Source organism: Thermobia domestica, chromosome 1 (genome assembly GCF_964235325.1).
Source record: "Thermobia domestica chromosome 1, izTheDome1.hap1.1, whole genome shotgun sequence".
NCBI lineage: Eukaryota > Metazoa > Arthropoda > Insecta > Zygentoma > Lepismatidae > Thermobia > Thermobia domestica.
In genome coordinates, this window is record NC_137454.1 from 347,377,117 (window position 1) to 347,396,757 (window position 19,641).

The window sequence follows — 19,641 nt, forward strand, 5'->3', positions numbered from 1 at the left end:
TGTATTGATGGGGTATTTCCAGCGATTACATACATGCAACGTATATTCTAAACAACTTGTCTTGACAAAATAAAGCGATGATGTAGGTTGTTTTTTCGACGTTGCCACTATTCAAACAATTTTTAGGTAGTGGTACTGGATTCTGTATCCTACATCGGCAGAACCTTAATATATGCTGCTGGAGCCACATTCCAACTTCGTTCTTGATCTCTTCATCGTCTTGAAAGCATTGCCCAGCAAAATGTTATGACATACTGTTTCAATGAACAAGAAAAAGGACTGGGCGCTTGCCTTCTACTTGGAGTAAATGTACGACAAGCACACTTTACATCTAACTGGATTTTGAATTGTCCTTTGCAATGAAAACCCATGATATTCACAGATTTCACGTAGCAAAGATGAACAGTCCCAGAAAGAAGCAGATGGCTGACAGTGCTGCAGCACCGACTTCGGGCTCGCTCAACACCAACATAAAAAGGGAAAAAATGAAAAAGAGAAAAACAAGAATCAAGAAAAGAAAAAGACGAAAAAATATAATATTTCATCGCATTTTTAAATGATAATAGGATCTCATATTTTCATAGTATGGAGATTGTGGAATATAAAATTTGGGCATATGTTAACATTTGCAAATATGCAGAATTTTGCAGAATTAATTCGACATATTTTTCTGGAATCCTGCTCTTGAGGATTTTTAAATGACAAATTGAAAGGTTTTTCTCCGTTCTATTTTGAGTTAATATTTTTCACACTTCTTATCTCACAAACAATTGGCGTTCCATATACGTGAAAAATACTTAGATTGGGAGAAAAATAATTAAAAATACTTAAGAGTTGTAACTTTACTTCATGGATACTCCTCGTATATGAAGATGATGAAATGTAGTTCTTTCAAATAAGTTTCTCCAGTGAAGTTATCAGTTGAATGGGGATTAAAATTGTGGACATATCTAGGTCCTTGTTTGACATAAAATGGAAGTCTGTTTCTCGGTATTGTTGGTAAAGATTGGTATGTGGAAGTTCATTTTTGAAAAGTTGAAGGGTAGTGATGATTTGAACACTTGAGTTAGTGAAAGTTAATTGTGATAGTAAAGGACAACTACGAAGGAAGATTAGTTATACCTGAAATATTTTTACTCATGGACCATGTAATCTGGCGGTATTGTTTGTCACGTAAACATTAATAATTATTTAGATTTGATATTTGTAATTAATATAAAGAAAATTGAAATAATAGATCTTGGTCAAGATCTATTAAAAAAAATAACAATTTTTGAAAGCTTGTAGTAGCTCCCAGTAACTGACAAGGGGAAAGCAATTGGAAGCGCATAATTTTGTACCGTATCCTCGCGCGAATTAATTACTACATTCCAAAATTTAAAATTTAATTAAACTTTTTCTACACATTTTGTTTATATAAATATTTATTATTTATTATAATTACATTTTATTTACATATTTCTGAAGCAAAGAGAAACATTTGAGCAATAAATATTTAAAACATTTTACATAATGTCTTTTAGAATACATTTAATAGATAACATTGTTAAGAGTTTTCGTACGTTTTTTGTATGAATTATGCAATTTAGCGTAGAAATTCGTTTTTCATAATTATTTTCGATCGGAAGGTAATGCATAATATATGTAGGCTTGAATGTCATACATACTCTCTGAATATCACACAGTAAGATTTAGGAGTTTTCTTTCACTTAAAGATGTTGAAAAATGAATGTACACTTTTGTTTGAATTTCTTTTGCTTATAAACACACAACGCATAGCCTAGCTTATAAAAAGAAAGATGTTATCATGTTTTCGAAAAAAAAAAAAGGCTGTACATCGAATGTTAACGATAGTCCTTTCAAAATATCCTCCTTATTAAATATATTCCATGATATTTTTGTACAACTTTCACTAAACCAAATTTATAGCTATTTACATGTTGCTAGCTCTCGATTTGGTATTTAAAAGGGTATATCCCTAAATAACGTTATAGAAGATTTCAGGTTCAGCTATTACGAAACTAACATATAAAGGTATCGTTTAGAAACCATTAGCTCATGATTGGTAACAATAAAATCTGTCAGATAACTTATACAAATTAAATAAGATAATATACATAATTTATCCAAAACTCCGTTTTCAGAATAAGTTTACTAATTACATAAGGAAAATGACAATGTTCGATTTCTTACAAAATTTTAAAATGTAATTTTTATATAGGTCTAGATGTGATTGATGCTTACTATGTGTCCTGCTTATATATATCTAAACATTTTGTTGAATTGAATGAAGTGCATGTTATTCAATCATAGATTGTACTGTAGAGAGTACATTTATCGTGTGTACTCCTTATTATTCTCTGCTGGTCCTTTGCAGAACTTTTCCATTTTGTCAGCTGTAAAAAGAGTATTATACTTATATAACATATTTGCCACAACAAATGTTACATTTATAACTTTACGATCAACTATTTACACGAAAACTAGAGATTGCATTAGTATAGTTTCTAAGCTAAGAAGATAACTATTTGATACCTTATAAAATTTCAACAATCAAAGATCTATCCACACACAAGCAATTAGCAGAAAGCACTATTAACTTTAAGATAAGGGAGACAAGCTAAAATCCGAATTGTAAGGCATACACAAATGACAGGTAACAGCCAAAAGGATTTTTTCTGAGTTCAAGAAAGAAAATTCAAATTTCAAAATTTCATTCAGTAACAGTAAACCACATTCGTATACAAATTACTAAAGCTGTTTTTCTTTATCGCTTGACTCATGAATCATTAAACATAGTTTTAATTGAAATTTGAAAATTTTTAAACAAATCAATATGTAGCTAATATTACTAATTAAAAAAAAGCGTTCAGATTTACTTTTGACGTTCCACTCGAAATAATTGTCTAAAAATGATAACCTTTTTCACTAACTTTCTTCATATAGTTTTCCAAAAGATTTGTGCTAGCCGATGACATTACCTCGTTTAGCATAGATAAAATTCAAGGCGGCATTAGAAGTAATGTTTGAAAAATTACAATTTGTTTACGATTTACGTATAAATATTGTGTCGGAATATATTGCATGAAAACTACAGTGCAAGAAACCCAAAATAACCTATGCTAGGCTGCCACTAAACAGCACGAATGCTATCTAACCGAGTCAGAGCAGGGCATAGCTGGTACGCTTGCGCGATACTACGGGGATGCATCCGAAAGGAACAGACGCGTCAGCTACGGTGAGTATACGCGTAGGCAAGGGTAGTGGAAATAAGTGGGCTTTGGTAATGATACGAGTTTCAATAGTACTTGTCATGGTTTCACACTAGTAACGCTCCACTTGGAAACATAGTTTCTGTACACTATGCAGAAATACACCATAGATCGAAAATAGTGTCTAACGAAGTCATCTTTTATACGCACTCACTTATTTTATTCGTCGTAAAGCACTTGCAATTATTTTACACTAGTAACCCTATACTTGTAAACCGAAAAGACAGCTGTATTACTTTATATTTATTTCTGTTGCTTGCAGTAATATGTTCGTTATAAACAAGGACGCCCATGTTGTGGTTTCCAAGGGGGGGGGGACAAGTATAAGCAACGTTTCAAATTTTGCTGTAAGTAATGTAAAAATTACATTGGGTTTTCGATATTCCCAAGTACAATTTCCTCTTAGGGGGGGGGGGGGAGCGAGCGCCCCACCTTGCCCCCCCTGATGGGCGCCCTTGGTTATAAATATATCTTTTCATGCAAATTATTGAATTTCACCTGAAAATTTTCCAAAATACGATGTGCCGAAACTAAACCAGCAAATATTAATATAAGAGAAGTATGAGTAATGCATATGCTTATTCCCACCGTCGCTTTCTAGCCTACTTCTGTCCATTTTCTCTGTTCTGACTTGGTTTAATGCCATTGGTGCCTTTATTAGTCATCTAACACTGGTTAGTTTGTTTCTTCTACTGTAGTTTTTATGGTGTATTTCCGTACGCTGTATTAATTTCCAAAACGATAAAGCCCTTCTAAAGTGAATCTGCACCGAGGGATACAACTGTTTCCTTCAGAAACAGTTTCTAAGGTAGTGACAGTGAATTTTCTGATAAAATTTGAAAAAAAGTCCTCACGTTTTCAAGCGTTATCATTTTGCAGCATAACGTCCAAATCAAATTGTAAACTTAACCCCATGCCGTAAGCGTCGATAGACCACCGATGGTCAAATAGCGTCATCTCGGTGGCCCCACTTCTATTTTGAAAATAATACCACCAGCAGCGGAGACGTGACGGAGCCAATGAGTCACAAAAGTATTCCTCCAAAATGCGTTAAATTGCATATATGCGTGTTTTGTTTACATTAAGGGAGAGTAAAAAATGTACTGCAGAGTGGGAGGAACCACCAACCTTATGATTGCTAGCCGCGTGTTCTTCCGACTTCACCACGGAGAAAGTAAAAAAAATGCTTGTAGAGGGATAAATCGTTGAAGTTTTTTTTAATTTAGCTAGTCAGAGTGCTCCTTTAACAGTGTATATATGACTTAACGGTTTGGGATCAGATAAAATGCCAAGTGATTTTATTAAAGAGAAAATGGCACGCGTCTATTTACTTTATTTCATAGTTCTCCCATATTCACTTTCTAATTATCGGCGACAGCTCTCATCTAAATTCATACAAGATTTTTCACTTCGTGATGTAGAGGCAGGGGTTGTTCTTGACCTCCGAAGCTCACTTTAGGATCAATTTGTCAGGAAAAAACGATATATAATAGTAACCGCATGCACATAACTGGCAATAGTTCGTGTTGGTCTCTTCCGGATTCTTCGCGACGAATCGAAGGAGCGCGGACCAAAATGAGGTCCTCGGCGCTACGCGGAGGTAATTTCAACACCCCGACTCTAGATATATCTTTCGACTCGACGAAACCCTGCCACTAATGATACTAACGGCAATCCTTCGACGCATCGCTATATCAACGATGGATATTTACCGGCATGTGGGATGCTAGGTGTTGGCGATGTTTACAGCATGGGAAGATATTTTTTTTTAAATAAAATTTTCCATCATAAGGTTAGTTTTAGAATTTTCTTCATATTGATAAATAAAGATAGTTTGTTAGGGTAAGAAAATGAAAGGATGGAAGTTTCTCGGAAGTTCCTTAAATATTTTATTTATATCTCATAAATCCATATGTCACTAAAACTTCGTAACGTATAGCTAAGACATGAAGGTGTTTTTTTTCTCCTCCAGAGATATTTAATAGAAGATTTTTGTTGTATTTAATAAATAATTAGTTCAGTAATAACTGAAGTGTGACCTGATTTACTTTTCAAATTGAGAGCTCGGAAGTTTAGGATGTTGGCTCCATACCACTTATTTTTTACTTACACGAGGAATAACTACAACAGGTCACAGTTGGAAGAGTAGTTTGTCACAATTTTCACTTAATGTTAACTAACACAATTCATCACGGATAACAGTTCCTTACTTACCTGTTCATCACTATCTGAACAGCAGCGCCGTAGTTACTTCTTCATTTGTATCGATCATACGCTGTTTGGATATGGATTGTACTCCCATTCGTTTCCCAAGTTTTTCTCTGTGTATCCAAAGCCACCAGGGTAAACATTGTTATTTCCTTGGTTCATAACACGTGCCAGGCTATTGATCGCAGCCATTATTAACGCAACCTTTCCTATCAACACTCCCTTGACCGCAAGTAGTTTTGTAACTACCAATGCAATTGTGGTTAGAATAGCGAACAATCCACCAAACATCATCATAGCCATGGCCGTCTGACGTCTTTCTTTGCGATTTCCTGGAACGTAAAAAAAAAAAAAAAAAAAAAAAAAAAAAAAAAAAAAAAAAAAAGAGTTATGAACAAATTACTGTGCACGTTCAAATTACGACAACATTTTAATTAAACTATAGAATTAAGGCATTATAAATATTCTTCTTCGTGTGTGAGTTCTCTTGGATGGATTATTTATGAAAAAATTGGAGGACTGATTGTCATCTAAATTTTCACTCTAATATCTGTCAATGAGTGGATGATTTATAAAGTCATACGTATTGAAAACGTTTAATAGGCTTTTATTAGTTGCACTATCGTGCTGGTCTCTATAAGCAGCGATTACGAGATATGTTCAAAGAGTATTGAACCTTTTGGTTACAAAAAATACATTTATTGATTTGAAAATCCTAAGCACTAATCCCCTTCAAAGTAGCCTTCTTGGTAATGCACATACTTCTCCCAGCGGTCCCGCCATTGTTGGAAACAGTTCTGGAACACAGTCTTTGGAATGTTGAGCAACCGTGCAGTCGCATTTTGTACAAAGCTGGCCTGTATCCAGAGGGGTCTAGGGGGGCCGTAATCCCCTAAATTTTTACTGCCCCCATAAAATTTTCATGGTAGGCTTGCAAATGAACTATAATATGGTGATGAACTATATGATTAGATCGCCCCCCTAACATCTGCCGGGCCCCCTCTACTTTTTTGGCCCGGCTACCGGCCTGGTATTAAGTCTTCTCTTGACTCAAATCGGTCCCCTTTTAGTGGCATTTTCAGCTTGGAAAATAACTAAAAGTCACACCGAGCCTTGTCGGGTGAATAGGGAACCTTACGACACAAAGGAATATTGTGTTTGGCGATGAAAGCCTAAATCAAATTTCGAGGACGTTTTCTTCATGCTCAAATTCTCTTTCAAAATCGAATTTACCGATTCGGTTGAATGCTTTCCGCTTGTGTATTGCCAAGTTTTTGGCAAAATTTGATGCAATATCGCTGCTTAACTTCCTCTGTCATTTTACAAAAAAAAAAAAAAAAAAAAAAAAACTCTACGACTACTCACAAAACGTGTTCACTCGTTGGCCGACTGCAAACGACTGACGTTTTTTGCGGGAGGATAAAAATTTCATAACTGTGAATGAGTGTCCCCTCTACATGTACACTAAAAATAAGTCTCCCGCGCCTCATTGGTTTACGCGGGAAACAAGGTTTCGATACTTTTTGAATACACCTCGTATAAGTATTAATATTAGAAAAAAGATATGCAAGTTCTCGCTCCCATGCTTCTTGCTGTTGATTGCTACTTTAACATTTAGAACAAACTTCAACAAGAAAATAACTTCTTCTATTTCTATGCTTACTAATTTAATATGTATTTACATTTGATATCAATTATAGTAAACAATTATGTTTTAACATAAGTGTTGATTTTCCTTTTAAAAAAGAACAGAACTTATACACCAGTAGTAGTTTTTGTTAAGTATTAGTTCAATGAAAGATTGTACCTAGGTATATACTATAAAGCATAAAGAGAAATTTATGAATTATATATACGTATTTCCTCTCATTCAGATAATTAAAAATAGAAGCACAGATACGATCTCCATATTCAATTTGTAAGGAAGAAACAAAATAACTTTTTTTTTTAACTTTTAGCAGCATAAGGCAAATGATTAGGATGGCCTCTACATAGCACTTCCTCTATACTTATGAAAACAATTTGAAATTAATTCCATATACCTATTTTATTGTATATTCTTCCTCATTGGATCAATAGGTCCAATATATTTCAATCAAAATTTTCTTGTACGGCTTATATCTGGAGAACTACGTATAGTGTAGCCAAACCCAAACTATCACTTAGTATGATGTGCTTATTCCGTAGAAAATAAGAAAACTCAATTTAGAGACCTTTCAAAAACTTTATGGTCACTGATCCAAACAATGGCCCAGATCGCAATCTTTTGATGCATTTTTTGTATCATTCCTAAAATTCTTTGCTAAGATCGCAATCTTTTATCACTCCTAAAATTCTTGTTGCGGAATATTTCTGCGCCATTGCAAGGGATCATTAAATGAAATGCTACTAAATGAAGCAATTCCCATTATCAAGCAGTAACGACAATAGAGACTGGCAAAAGGGCGCTTGCTCCAATGCCCGGTAGCATCATCCGCCCCCAGCCGCCCTCCAGACATGTTGGGCCTTATGCAGGATCTTATAAAGAGCATGGCTAATGTGTGATGCTATTTACCGTATTTAGTAACACCTAAGTGAAGTTAACACAGACTTATATCGGAAAAGGCCAACCACAACTTTCCCGTAGGGTTGTCCAAATACAACAGAATTCAATGTAAGAGGCACTCAATTTGATTTTTCCTGAAGTGTTTGGGCAACCTTGCGAAAAAGGCTAGTTTGGCCCGTTTCGATATAAATCGTTATTAATTTCACTTATGTGTTACTAAATACGGAAGTTAGCATCACGTGTTAGTTAAGTTCTTAATATAACGCTAAACACGACTTGGCATAAGGTCTGTTATGTTTTAATGTGGGTCCAGTAATATAAAATTATTTTCGGTATGCAAAATAAATCTTCCCTTGTAAAAAAAAAAAAAAAAAAAAAAAAAAAAGTATTTTCCCTCCGCCTGTTTTCCCAACAAATTAAAGCAGGTATCGTCACTATTGTCAAGTGACTGAAACAACCTGTTCTAGAGAAGATAAGAGTGACATAAATATGAACAGAAAATAGAGACTCTCTGTCATATGTCCAATGTTGTTAGGTCCGGATCCAGCACGCGCAAAATCAAGAAAGAAAATCATTTTCTTTCTTCCCGTTTTCATACTCAAATTTTTGAAAGATCTACGAATAGGATCGTATTGCGAGTCATTCTTACGTATGATAAGCGTCGTACTAGACTCTTGACAAGCACATGAATCGTGTATTAATCAAACTCTTAATATGACGCTGATTCGAAATCGCAGGTGGCCATTTCTGTTCTAGAAATTACAGACAATAGCTACTTCTCCTTTTCTAAAAGTGTTATACTTTTTTATCAATACCCTCTTACCTTGATTTGACTTCGAACGACCGCCCACAAACATTCAGCCTGGATCCGCCCCTGGCTCAAGTTAAGACAAACAGTTTCAAAAGTTATTGAAGTTATTTGCAGAACATCTTAAGTAACAAGCAAAAAAACAGCTACAATAAAAATACACCCTCCATATTAACTTGCGGACAAACTAGCGAGCAGCGTTTTACAGGCTGCCCCTGTTTTATAATAACATCGAATAAACCGTAATCAATTTTTATACAATCTGCTTAACACACGGTAGAAGTTCTCTGAATTGTCAATTGTGCTATGTTGTTCTTAAATTGGTAATTTTCATTCATATATAACTATTCACAATACATCTGCATTACTGCAGGAATGGTTCACTACAACCACATAACTTACGGTGTTCTTTATTAAGCGGAAAGAGATTAGGCTATGCATAACATCTAAACTGCAACATTTAAAAACCGTTGGATACACTGCACAGTAAAACTCTTCGCTCCTCTGTCCTCCGCGCTTGCCAAGAAACTAATGTAAACACAACAGCAGCGCCATCTCCCAAAACCGTACTGCTATCCTGGTTAGGTAATAACTGACAATAAAGAGTTTTATAAGAGTAACTTGCCTCGTATGTTCTGATAAATGAGAGAATACTTTCGAATTCAGTAAACAATTAATAAAACTTCATATTTAAAGAATCGTTAGTGGTTTATAGCAAAAAATTGCTAAAGCTTAATTCTGTATAAACTCTGGTACGCTTGAAGAATAAAATCAACAATCCTGTTATAGTTTGTAAATCTCTTATATATCATTGATTATGAGTTGTATTAATTGTTCCCTATTTGTAGAAGACCTGAAGGTATAGATATAATACACCCCTCTGTTATTCCTCTGGTGCATTATAATTACATGAGAATCTAAGTAAATGATATCGATAGTAGATACAACTCGTGATGTCTTGAAATTTTCTAACATTAGAATTGAACAATCTACTAAATAAAATACATGTGAAAATTCCATGATAATATGTTCAAAAAACAAACAAACAAACAAAAAAAAAAAAACAATGGTGTATGTATACAATGACAATACAAGAATTTTAGGTATGACTCAAAAAAATGAATCAAAAATTGTGATCTTGATCAGGGATTAACTTTTTGGATCAGAGGACACAATTTTTGAACGGACCCAAAATCGAGTTTTCGTATTTTCTACGGAATAAGAACATCATACTGACAAGTAAAGATTCTCTCCCAAGAATCGGGGATCCGGAAACTACGCGTATATTTAGATAGAGGAGGGCCACGAAGGAATACTGGTGAAATATGCAGGACCGACAGCAAAGGATAAATCCAATATGGCCGAGCGAGGGTCATGTCAATCGACTTTTGCAAGCAATCTCTCATCCACTGCAGATTGACTTAATGTTTTGCAGATTGATATATATATATATATATATATATATATATATATATATGAACACTACACATCTATTCGTTTGAAATTTCACGGACGTTGACGTATTGAACCCAATATGGCCGATCAAAATGTCAATGTGTCAACGACTCGTGAATGGAAAATGAATTGTACTGTAAGAATACAGTATCACTAGACGTATACGAAAAGTATGAAACGGTTCAAAATATTTCCATCTGAAAACCAATATGGCCGAACAAAATCCTGAACCAAACAGCTCGTACTACGAAAACGAAATTTGGTGTAAAAGTCTATTACCACTAGTAGGTGAGGAAAAGAATACAAATGGATCACAATTTCTACATTATGTATCCAATATAACCGCGAAATGCGCATGTAAAATATACACTGTAAATAGTTCAGGTGGTTTCGCATTAAAATCACCTACAATTCACTCGAACAGATTTTGCAGGATGTTGACAGTGCCTATGTTATCTCTTTGATGTGTTACTTGCAAACATATACTGTTGATTTGGGAAAGTTTAGAATGCACAAGCCACAAACGTCCTAGAATACGCTTCTTAAAGTTTGCAAACCATATCATATATAACAAAAATCTCCCTTGCCAATACTGGCACCTTGGTTACACAGGGAACATCGTGGTTTCCGATGCAAGGGTCCTATGTTCGAACCTAGCGCAAATCAAAAACATAATTTCGTTACTCACATAATTATTAATTATTCTATACATTGTTACAGCAAATGTTGTTTTGGATGCTTGCAATAAGAGGTTGCTTGCAAAAGTCTATTGGATGACCTTCGGGTGGCCATATTGGATTTATCCTTTGCTGTCGGCCCGGCATATTTCACCAGTATTCCTTTGTGGCCCTCCTCTATCTAAATATATGCGCAATTTCCGGATCCCCGATACTTGGGAGAGAACCTTTACTTGAGTTAAGTGATAGTTTGGGTTTGGCTACACTGTAGGCAGTTCTCCAGATACAAGACCTACAAGAAAATTTTTGATTGGAATATATTGGATCTTTTGATCCAATAAAGTTTAAAAACCATATTTGATGGGTTCAAATAAATCGCAGCAATCGAGAATTTTGCAAATTGGACTAACATGAGGTAAATTTGTATATGAATCTCACACATGAAATAGTCGGCAAATGAAAAATGAAATGAAATCTTTGAGTTTTACGTCCCACGGTTATGCCGGTTAGGCTAAAGGAGACGGTGATGATGAGTAATGTATGAAATGGTGGAATGAAGAAAGTGGGAGGAAACGGGAGAACCCCGAGAAAACCCACGCACACGGTGTTTGTCCACCACAAAGTTCACTTGGCGGGAGCTAGTCGGCAAATGAATCATTTAACATAGTAAACGTAATTTATAGAGCTTTATATTATAATGCTGTGCAATTATTCATGTTAAATTGCATCAGCTTGAACATCTATGGACAGTGCTCAATACAAATACAGTGTAAAAATACCCGTAAGTATATGAAGTGCTCGTAAACTGAAATAAATTTTCGCGTCGAAATTAGTATACAGTAAATACAATTCATCCGTTCTAACCACAGAAAATTGTACTACATTTATTTTTTCACTTAAAAAAGAAAAAGAAGAACAAAAGAATGTAATCTCATCAGGTTAAATTATGCACGTCACTGGTTAAACTGAGCAATAAGTAAAGCTTAGGTTGTTGATTTTGGCGCTTTACTTTTAGTGTATATTACAGAAAGAAACAATAATTTATCAACGAGATAATCGATAGACAGTAAGAAATAACGCTAGATGGCATATTCTCTAACTGCATTTTTTCTTTGTTCTTTTGCTGCGTTTTGCTTTTATTCTGTTAGTGCCTTGTTTATTTATTCTCTTATTGCCTTGTGTCTCTATTCTTTTATTGCTTTATTTCTTATGGCCATCTTATTATAATAACTATAACCTACCATCTTTTATTCTTCCCGCCTGTTTTTCATTCTTTCTAAGGAAAACATTTTAAAAAACCTAAAAATTTCCAAATTTAGTGGTTTTATGTGCAATTGAAAAATCTTCCCCATATTATTTATATGGCACACCTTCTACGCCCTAAAATTATTGGGCACTTCCTGTAGGGCTATAATGATCAAATTTAGCAAGACTAGCAAGTTTTAATTTTGGGGGTCTAAGAGGGGGTGAAGAAATACCCCATGTTAATTAAGTGGGCTTTTTTTGACCTATATTCTCATGTTTTAGGTACTTAGAATAAAAATTTGAAATTCGGTTGGATTTTGGATTTATGAGGTGCGAGGCCGTAGGCCGAGTTAAAACGGGCATAAAGGAAAATGTTTGTTACAGTTGTTTTGTGTCGTTCACGTATTGTTAATTTGCACGGTTATTGTTATCTTACGTTATCATTATGGCTGTTATTGGTACATATGATACGTGAAGCCGTAGGTTGAGCAAACGTAGGGCTCTAGAGGCGAAGCGATCAGCTGGCCAAAGGCTGTTTTATATGTAAATTTACCAAACGAAAAGAGAAATCTTCCCGTTATTCGAGACGAAACTAGAAAGAGTTCGAGAATTGAAACGAGACGATACTGCTACAAAATTTATGATACGAGACAAGTAAACCTAATTTTTCGTCTAGTAGGCTACACTATTGTAAGATTAAAGTTAGTGACTGAAAAGTTAATTTCGGATTCCATGTTAAAATAATAATAATAATAATAATAATAATAATAATAATAATAATAATAATAATAATAATAAAAACACTTACTTCCTTCTTCCAAAGCGGTCTCCTCTTCACGTTCAACAGATACATTAAGAAGCACATCATCTTTGTCGCTTCTGGATATCCTCAAAATATTACCAGGAAATGGGCTCACTTTTAGGCTCAAATTTTGTACTAATGTAGGCACCGCGGTGGTTAAGAAACTAAACCAATCCTTATTTCCGAGACTTCGTGCAGCGACCTGTTCAATTTTTTTGTCACCGTTGTATTCCAGCGTCACGAAACCATCCACTAAGTCCAAGGATCTCTTATCGAATAATGTATAAGTGTTAGCAAGTAGTCGGAGTTTAACACACTGCATATCGAGTTCTACAAGACAATTGAACATATCTTTGGTAGGAGTTTCTTCAGCAACAGTCGTAGCACTTACTGAGCACATGAACAAAACAGGAATGAATGAAAGCACAAGCATTACGGCTGCCATTTTTTTTTAAAATCCAAACTGTAACGTTGAAGTCTAATGAAATACTGAAGATAAGAATTAGTTAAGTCTTTTTATATCTACCAAAAAAAGAAAATGTTCCAGTACAGATTTTCTCTTATTTACGTTATTTTGCAGCCAATTACGAAAACGAAAGCTCATGCTTTCTGAAAATCTGATAAAGTAAATGGTGCTAAATATATTTTCCTCTTTTAATTGCTCCTTTTTTCCGTTTTGTGCGTTCGTAGACAAAGTTCTTGCACGATAAATGACGTTGTAAAAAAAAGTATTTAGAAAGCAATGTCTGCAAGAATGATTAATACCAATATCATGAAAATTATTAGGGGTAAAGCTTAAATTGTGATAAAGAAAAACGAGTATATCTTTGTGAAAATTGTGGTGTAACCCAAAAATGGGCCAATATAAATTATTTCGTTCCTAATTAAGGTTAATACGTGTTACCAAGTGCATTTTCTTCTTCTATCGTAAAGTTTTATAACCAACAATGGTACAGAATGCTGCGTATTTAAATTCATCGACATTAAATCTTCATAATTATAAAATTTTACTTACCCAGTCATGAAACAAAATTCCGGTTACTACATTGCATTAGAACAATTACGTAAATACAACGCGGAGGATAGTGTTTGATTAAGATGGAAAATATAGTATGGAAAATACCGGGTATTCAGAAAGTAACTATGCAGTGCCACGTTATGGTGTGCTAAGTGATGACTGATATGATTGTCAATTAGTAATACATTTTCCATTGTTTAACATATTTGAACCCTATTTGACCAGGTATTTGTATTTGTTCACAGGTCCACTGTGATTAATGACCAACGTCTTGTGTGACACCATTGTGAGCCAGGCCATCATGCTGACGATTGAACAAAGAGTGTTTCTTGTGTTCCACAATGCAGATCAATGGAGAAAAGTTTACCTCAGCAACAGAAGCTGCATTTACAGCGAAGTTCCCAGGAGTGAAGATGCCTAACCGCAGTGCTGTACGGAACCTTTCACCAAGTTTCGAGAGACCGGAAGCGTTCATAATGCTCCAAAATCAGGTAGGCCATCCACAGCCACATCCACAGAGAAGGTGGCGGAGGTGCAAGACGTGGTAACGCACACTCTAAAGAAATCGGTTAGACGACTAGCTCAGCAGGCCCACGTGTCCTTGGGTTCCGCTCACAAGAGTCTCCGGAAGCCACTGTCCAAGTATCCGTACAAAATTTCGATCGTGCATGAACTGAGAGACACCGATTGCCTGGCGGGTGTGAACTTTTGCAACTGGTTCCTGTCCTTCCTGCAGGACAATGGTGAGGGGAATCTTGACAAATCGTCTTTCACGGATGAGGTATGGTTTCACCTCTCCGGTTACGTGAGTAGCCATAATAGTCGTGTGTGGAGTATGGAGAATTCGCATGAATTTCATGAGTAAAAACTGCATGATCAAAAGGTTGGTGTTTGGTGCGCCTAGACTCGGTAACGCATTATTGGGCCCATCTTTTTTCAGGACACCATAAATGCAGAACGGTACTATACCTTCATTCTGAAGCCCTTGCTAGGTGAACTGAATGAGGACGACATTGAGAATGCCTGGTTCCAACAAGATCGGGCGACTGCACATACCGCCCACAAGGCGATGAGGTATTTACATCTTCGGTGACCGCATCATCTTTCGAGGACTCTGCCCTCCGCGTTCACCCGATTTGACTCCACCGGATTACTTTCTATGGGGTACGTTGAAGGAAAAGGAGTATGAAAGCAATCCGCACACCATACAAGAATTCCAAGCTGCACTGACACGTCACATTCGGGACATCACTCTCGATGTTCTGCACAACGTCTTCAAGAACATGCAGAAACTTGTGCGACTATGTCTTCAAGTGCAAGGGATCACTTCCAGCATCTCTTATAACTTTCGTGACATTAAAGTTTAGTTGCGAGTTAATTTCAGTTGTTTAAAGTGGTTTATGGAAAATAAAATATGGCAAGTTATGATCTGCATACTTACTTTCCGAACACCCTGTATCAGGTACACCAGAAAGTATTGATCCTTTTGCGCAATAAGTGGCATTAGTTTCCCAAATCTCAATGTAATGGATCTCAAATCTCACATCTTAACGTAGTAATGCCAACACATAAAAAAGAAAAATCGTGGGATTTTTTTCGTTCCAATTGCCAACACATATTGGATTTTTCATATAACGCCTCATGGCCCCAGCCTATGAAGGTTGCATTTGAAAGTCAACGTATATGGGGATACCACCATTCATATCAGCTACCGCGAAAACTATGGATCTGACACTAATATCGGATATTTTAGATTATTTTTACATGTCTCGGTAACCCCCTTCCCCGCAGGTCACCCCAGATCCGCATACAATAGTAGGTGAATTTGAAAGTCATCATTAATGGAAGTGTCACCACTGATCTCAGCGACCGTGAAATCCATGAATTTGACACTAATATCGGTCACTTTTACATCTTCCGATAAAAAAACGCCCCCCTGAAACCCTCCTGGTTTGAATTTTGAACAAAGCTCTTCATCTTGGTCTGGGGCCTGGACCAAGGTACTTGTGACCAAAAATTGGTAACTCTCGGTCCACTCGTCTGGTCCCCAGGCCGCTCACAGACAGACAGACAAACTATTTTATTTATAACCTAGGTATATAAATCCGCGAACAAACTTTTCTTATGGGCGAAATTTGGACATAACGAGTAATAAAAAGAACTGAAATCAGTATTAATTGCCAAATTTTAATTTTTTTTTAAGATCAGGAAACTTCATGTTACTCAAAAGTTACTCAAAATTTAACCGTCAAGAAACGAAAATTGTACTCAGGTATTCAAAGATAGAAGAAAAGAAAATAATGAACGAATTAATGAAAGAAAGAAAAATATCAAATGAGAGCTAATTGACTTTCAAAATGTTACACGCATATTACATTGACAGAACGAAGTTTTTCTAACATCATTAGGCTCAGTTTGAGATGATGGCACAAAGGCGTGAAAGAACTGCACTTCCAACAAAAAAACAGAACAAATGTTTTCGATTAAAAGAATATTTATTTACAAACTTTATGTGCGGAAAACAGTGTAGTTTCATTGTCATCTTTCATCATTATTATTATTATTATTATTATTATTATTATTATTATTATTATTAATAATAATAATAATAATAATAATAATAATAATAATAATAATAATAATAATAATCTTGTAATTAGTGTAACTTGGGAAATTCAAAATCAAAATGGAACTTTTTGACCCTCGACATGGGATTTTACAACTCTGCAGGTTAGCATCACTGGCTTAACGTCATTTACCAGTTGACAATTGAAACAAGTAGATATGAAAAATTTATTGGAATTGTTAAAGGATAGGAATTATGTTGGATTTGGTAAACAGAAAGGGTGTCAGGTTAAACCATGCTGACAACACAAGGGCAGACTGCATATATCTTATACGCTCTGTCAGAAATTAAAAGAACTTGGCTTCAAGATTATATTGCATCTACTGTATTGTGTAGCTTCAACATTTCTCCGTCAAAAATAGAAAGAACTTGGCTGAGAGGTTATAATTAGGGCTCGGAAGTTGAAGACCTAAAAATTGACTAAAAGGGACCTATAAATAAGACTTAAAAATATCTTTTTAAAAAAATGACCTACAAACTGAAAAAAAAATGTAAAAATAATACCCAATTTAATTAGAATTACGTATTTAATGACTATAATGCTCAAGAAATACAAGGTTCTGGTAGTATACAATATACAGTTGAGAGAAACTTAAGCAATGAAATGTTTTGCTTTGCTCGTTCAATTTGCTTTTTTTGTTATTTTGTTTCTGTTGTCCAAGCTAAATCCTACATTTTGAACATTTTGGCGGACAACTAGAAGTCGAACATTTTTGGAGAAGGCCAGGACACCACATTGGCCCGTAACACTCTGAAATTATAATTTATTTGTGTATCCGTTGGCACGTAATAATAAAAACATATTTAAATATTTTATGCTTTAAATTGTAGGTAAAGAACAACATTTCTTCCCCGCCCGACGTGAATTCGGCAGCCTTGAGCAGCAAGAAGTACAAAAATAAAGGGTCTTTCCCAGTAAGATAGTGAAATCGGCCCTTGATCCAAATTGGGTTGCTATTGACCCAAAAGGTTACCCTTGACCTAAAACTACCACAAAAAGTTTTGATCCCCTACCCCCCTCCCCTTACCGAATTATCGTATCATATATACCCAAAATTGAAAATTTTTAAATTTTGGTGGAGGTGGTCCAAAAATTTTGAAAGTTTCACAGATAGTAGATTTTATCTAGATGCAAATGTGCAGTTCTTTTCAAAACTATCAATGAGTATTTTCTTTGTTTTTTGCGTGTTGAAAATTTCAAAAAAAAAAAAAAAATGTAGAAAAATGTTGGGAGGACACGTTCCTGATTTTTTGGTTAAAAAATATGTTATACACTTAGGTATAACATATTTTTTTCGGAGCCTGAAAGTGATGGCAACATTGTCAAAAAGAAATCAAACTGAAAACAAACGTGTTTTTCACACAGTTTTTTCACCATTTAGGGCCCTCAAGATGAGGGCCTCTTCAAACAATTATTTGCCAAAGTTCACAATTTTCCTTTCTCTTGCGTCCCTTCGGCTCCTGTCGTTCTTTGGATGCTTCGAGTGTGTCCATTTCAGAACAGAAACACCAAAATATATCTCCGTTAAAGCGCTTCAACTTCAACCGACTCTTGTAAAGTTACACATACATCACGTCGGTTCCTCGTATCTATCAGTGCTTGCTTCAGTGGCCACACACAGTGTCGCTATCTACCAGCAGCGCTCTCTACCGCTAGCTGTGTGTAACTTTGCTGTGCAAGAGACGGTTGAAGTGGAAGCACTGTTGCGGACATATATATTTGGTGTTTCTGTTTCAAAATGGACTTAATCGAAGCAGCCGAAAAAATACAGAAGCAGAAGGGACACAAGATAAAGGAAAATTGTGAACTTGGCAAAGGATTGTTTGAAGGGGGCCTTCACCTTGAGGGCCCTAAAATGGTGGGAAAACTGTGTGAAAAATACGTTTGTTTTCAGTTTTATTTCTTTTTGACAATGTTGCCATCACTTTCAGGCTTCGAAAAAAATAGATGTTGTACCTAAGGGTATAACACATTTTTTAGCCAAAAAATCAGGAATGTTGCCCCCCCCCCCCAACATTTCTTTCTACAATTTTTTGAAATTTTCAACCCGCAAAAAAATAAAGAAAATATTCATCGATAGTTTGGAAGAAAATTTCACATTTACATCTAGATAGTATCTACAATCCGTGGAACTTTCAAAATTTTTGGACCACGTCTGCCAAAATTAAAAATATATTTAATTTTGAGCATGTATACGATAATTCGGTAAGGGGAGGGGGTAGAGGTCAAAATTTTTTTGAGGTAGTTTTAGGTCGAGGGTAACATTTTCGGTCATAGCAACCCAATTTGGATCAAGGGCCGACTTCACTATCTTACTAAGAAAGACCGTTTCTATTAGGCCTTTTCCAGGAGCGCCTCGAGGCAAAATTTTTATCTGGGCAATTGATTTGTTGCTCCTTTAATAGTCCTAAGGTTTACATTTTATTACAGTGATGTTAATAATGTAGAAGCTATTTTTCATGAGGCAGGGTCGGTTGTAATGCGATTACGATTTGCAATACAGTCTTAAGCAACCAGTGGGGTGTTTAAAATTTTGTTTCGAGGGTATAAGCGCTACACAGGTCAGAAAACCTTCATTTGCAGATGCGAGAAAATGATTAAAAAAATAATAATAATAATAATAATAATTCGCAGTAGGCTTCAGCTCAATAGTCCCCCTACATATGCCACTCCAAACAGCCGTTACGGTCTGCGCAATGTTCCCGTCATTCAGCTCTACATACAACACATACCGTAGTGCTTTTTTTGTGGTGGAAAAAGATCCGTAACTGTTCAGATAAAGTACAAAACTTTTTAATTTTTTTGTTCCTTCCGCCCTAACGAGGGAGTCCCAGACAACCGCCGTAGCATTTTCGTACAAGACATTATATATATATATATATATATATATATATATATATAAGACTAGCAGCGTTCACCCCGCTTCGCTGCGGTCACCCTGGAACGCAATAAACTTTGTTACTTAGATAATTTTTACTTTTTCG

General features: G+C 35.5%; 1 protein-coding gene across 1 annotated transcript; it reads right to left on the minus strand.

Moving 5' to 3' along the window:
• Positions 1 to 1,472: 1,472 nt before the first annotated feature.
• LOC145668120 (uncharacterized) lies at positions 1,473 to 13,543 on the minus strand. Its single transcript, XM_081735670.1, has 3 exons — positions 13,019 to 13,543; positions 5,487 to 5,812; positions 1,473 to 2,396 (listed from the first exon to the last, which is right to left on the minus strand). Exons 1-2 carry the CDS (start codon positions 13,455 to 13,457, stop codon positions 5,541 to 5,543), a joined length of 711 nt encoding a protein of 236 aa, XP_081591796.1. The 5' UTR covers positions 13,458 to 13,543; the 3' UTR covers positions 1,473 to 2,396; positions 5,487 to 5,540.
• Positions 13,544 to 19,641: the final 6,098 nt, after the last annotated feature.

Coding starts and splice junctions, on each gene's coding strand:
- LOC145668120 (XM_081735670.1), bottom strand. CDS start 13,457: ATGGCAGCCGTAATGCTTGTGCTTTCATTCATTCCTGTTTTGTTCATG. Junction 5,813..13,018: donor GACCGCTTTGGAAGAAGGAA/GTAAGTGTTTTT, acceptor TTTACGTTCCAG/GAAATCGCAAAGAAAGACGT.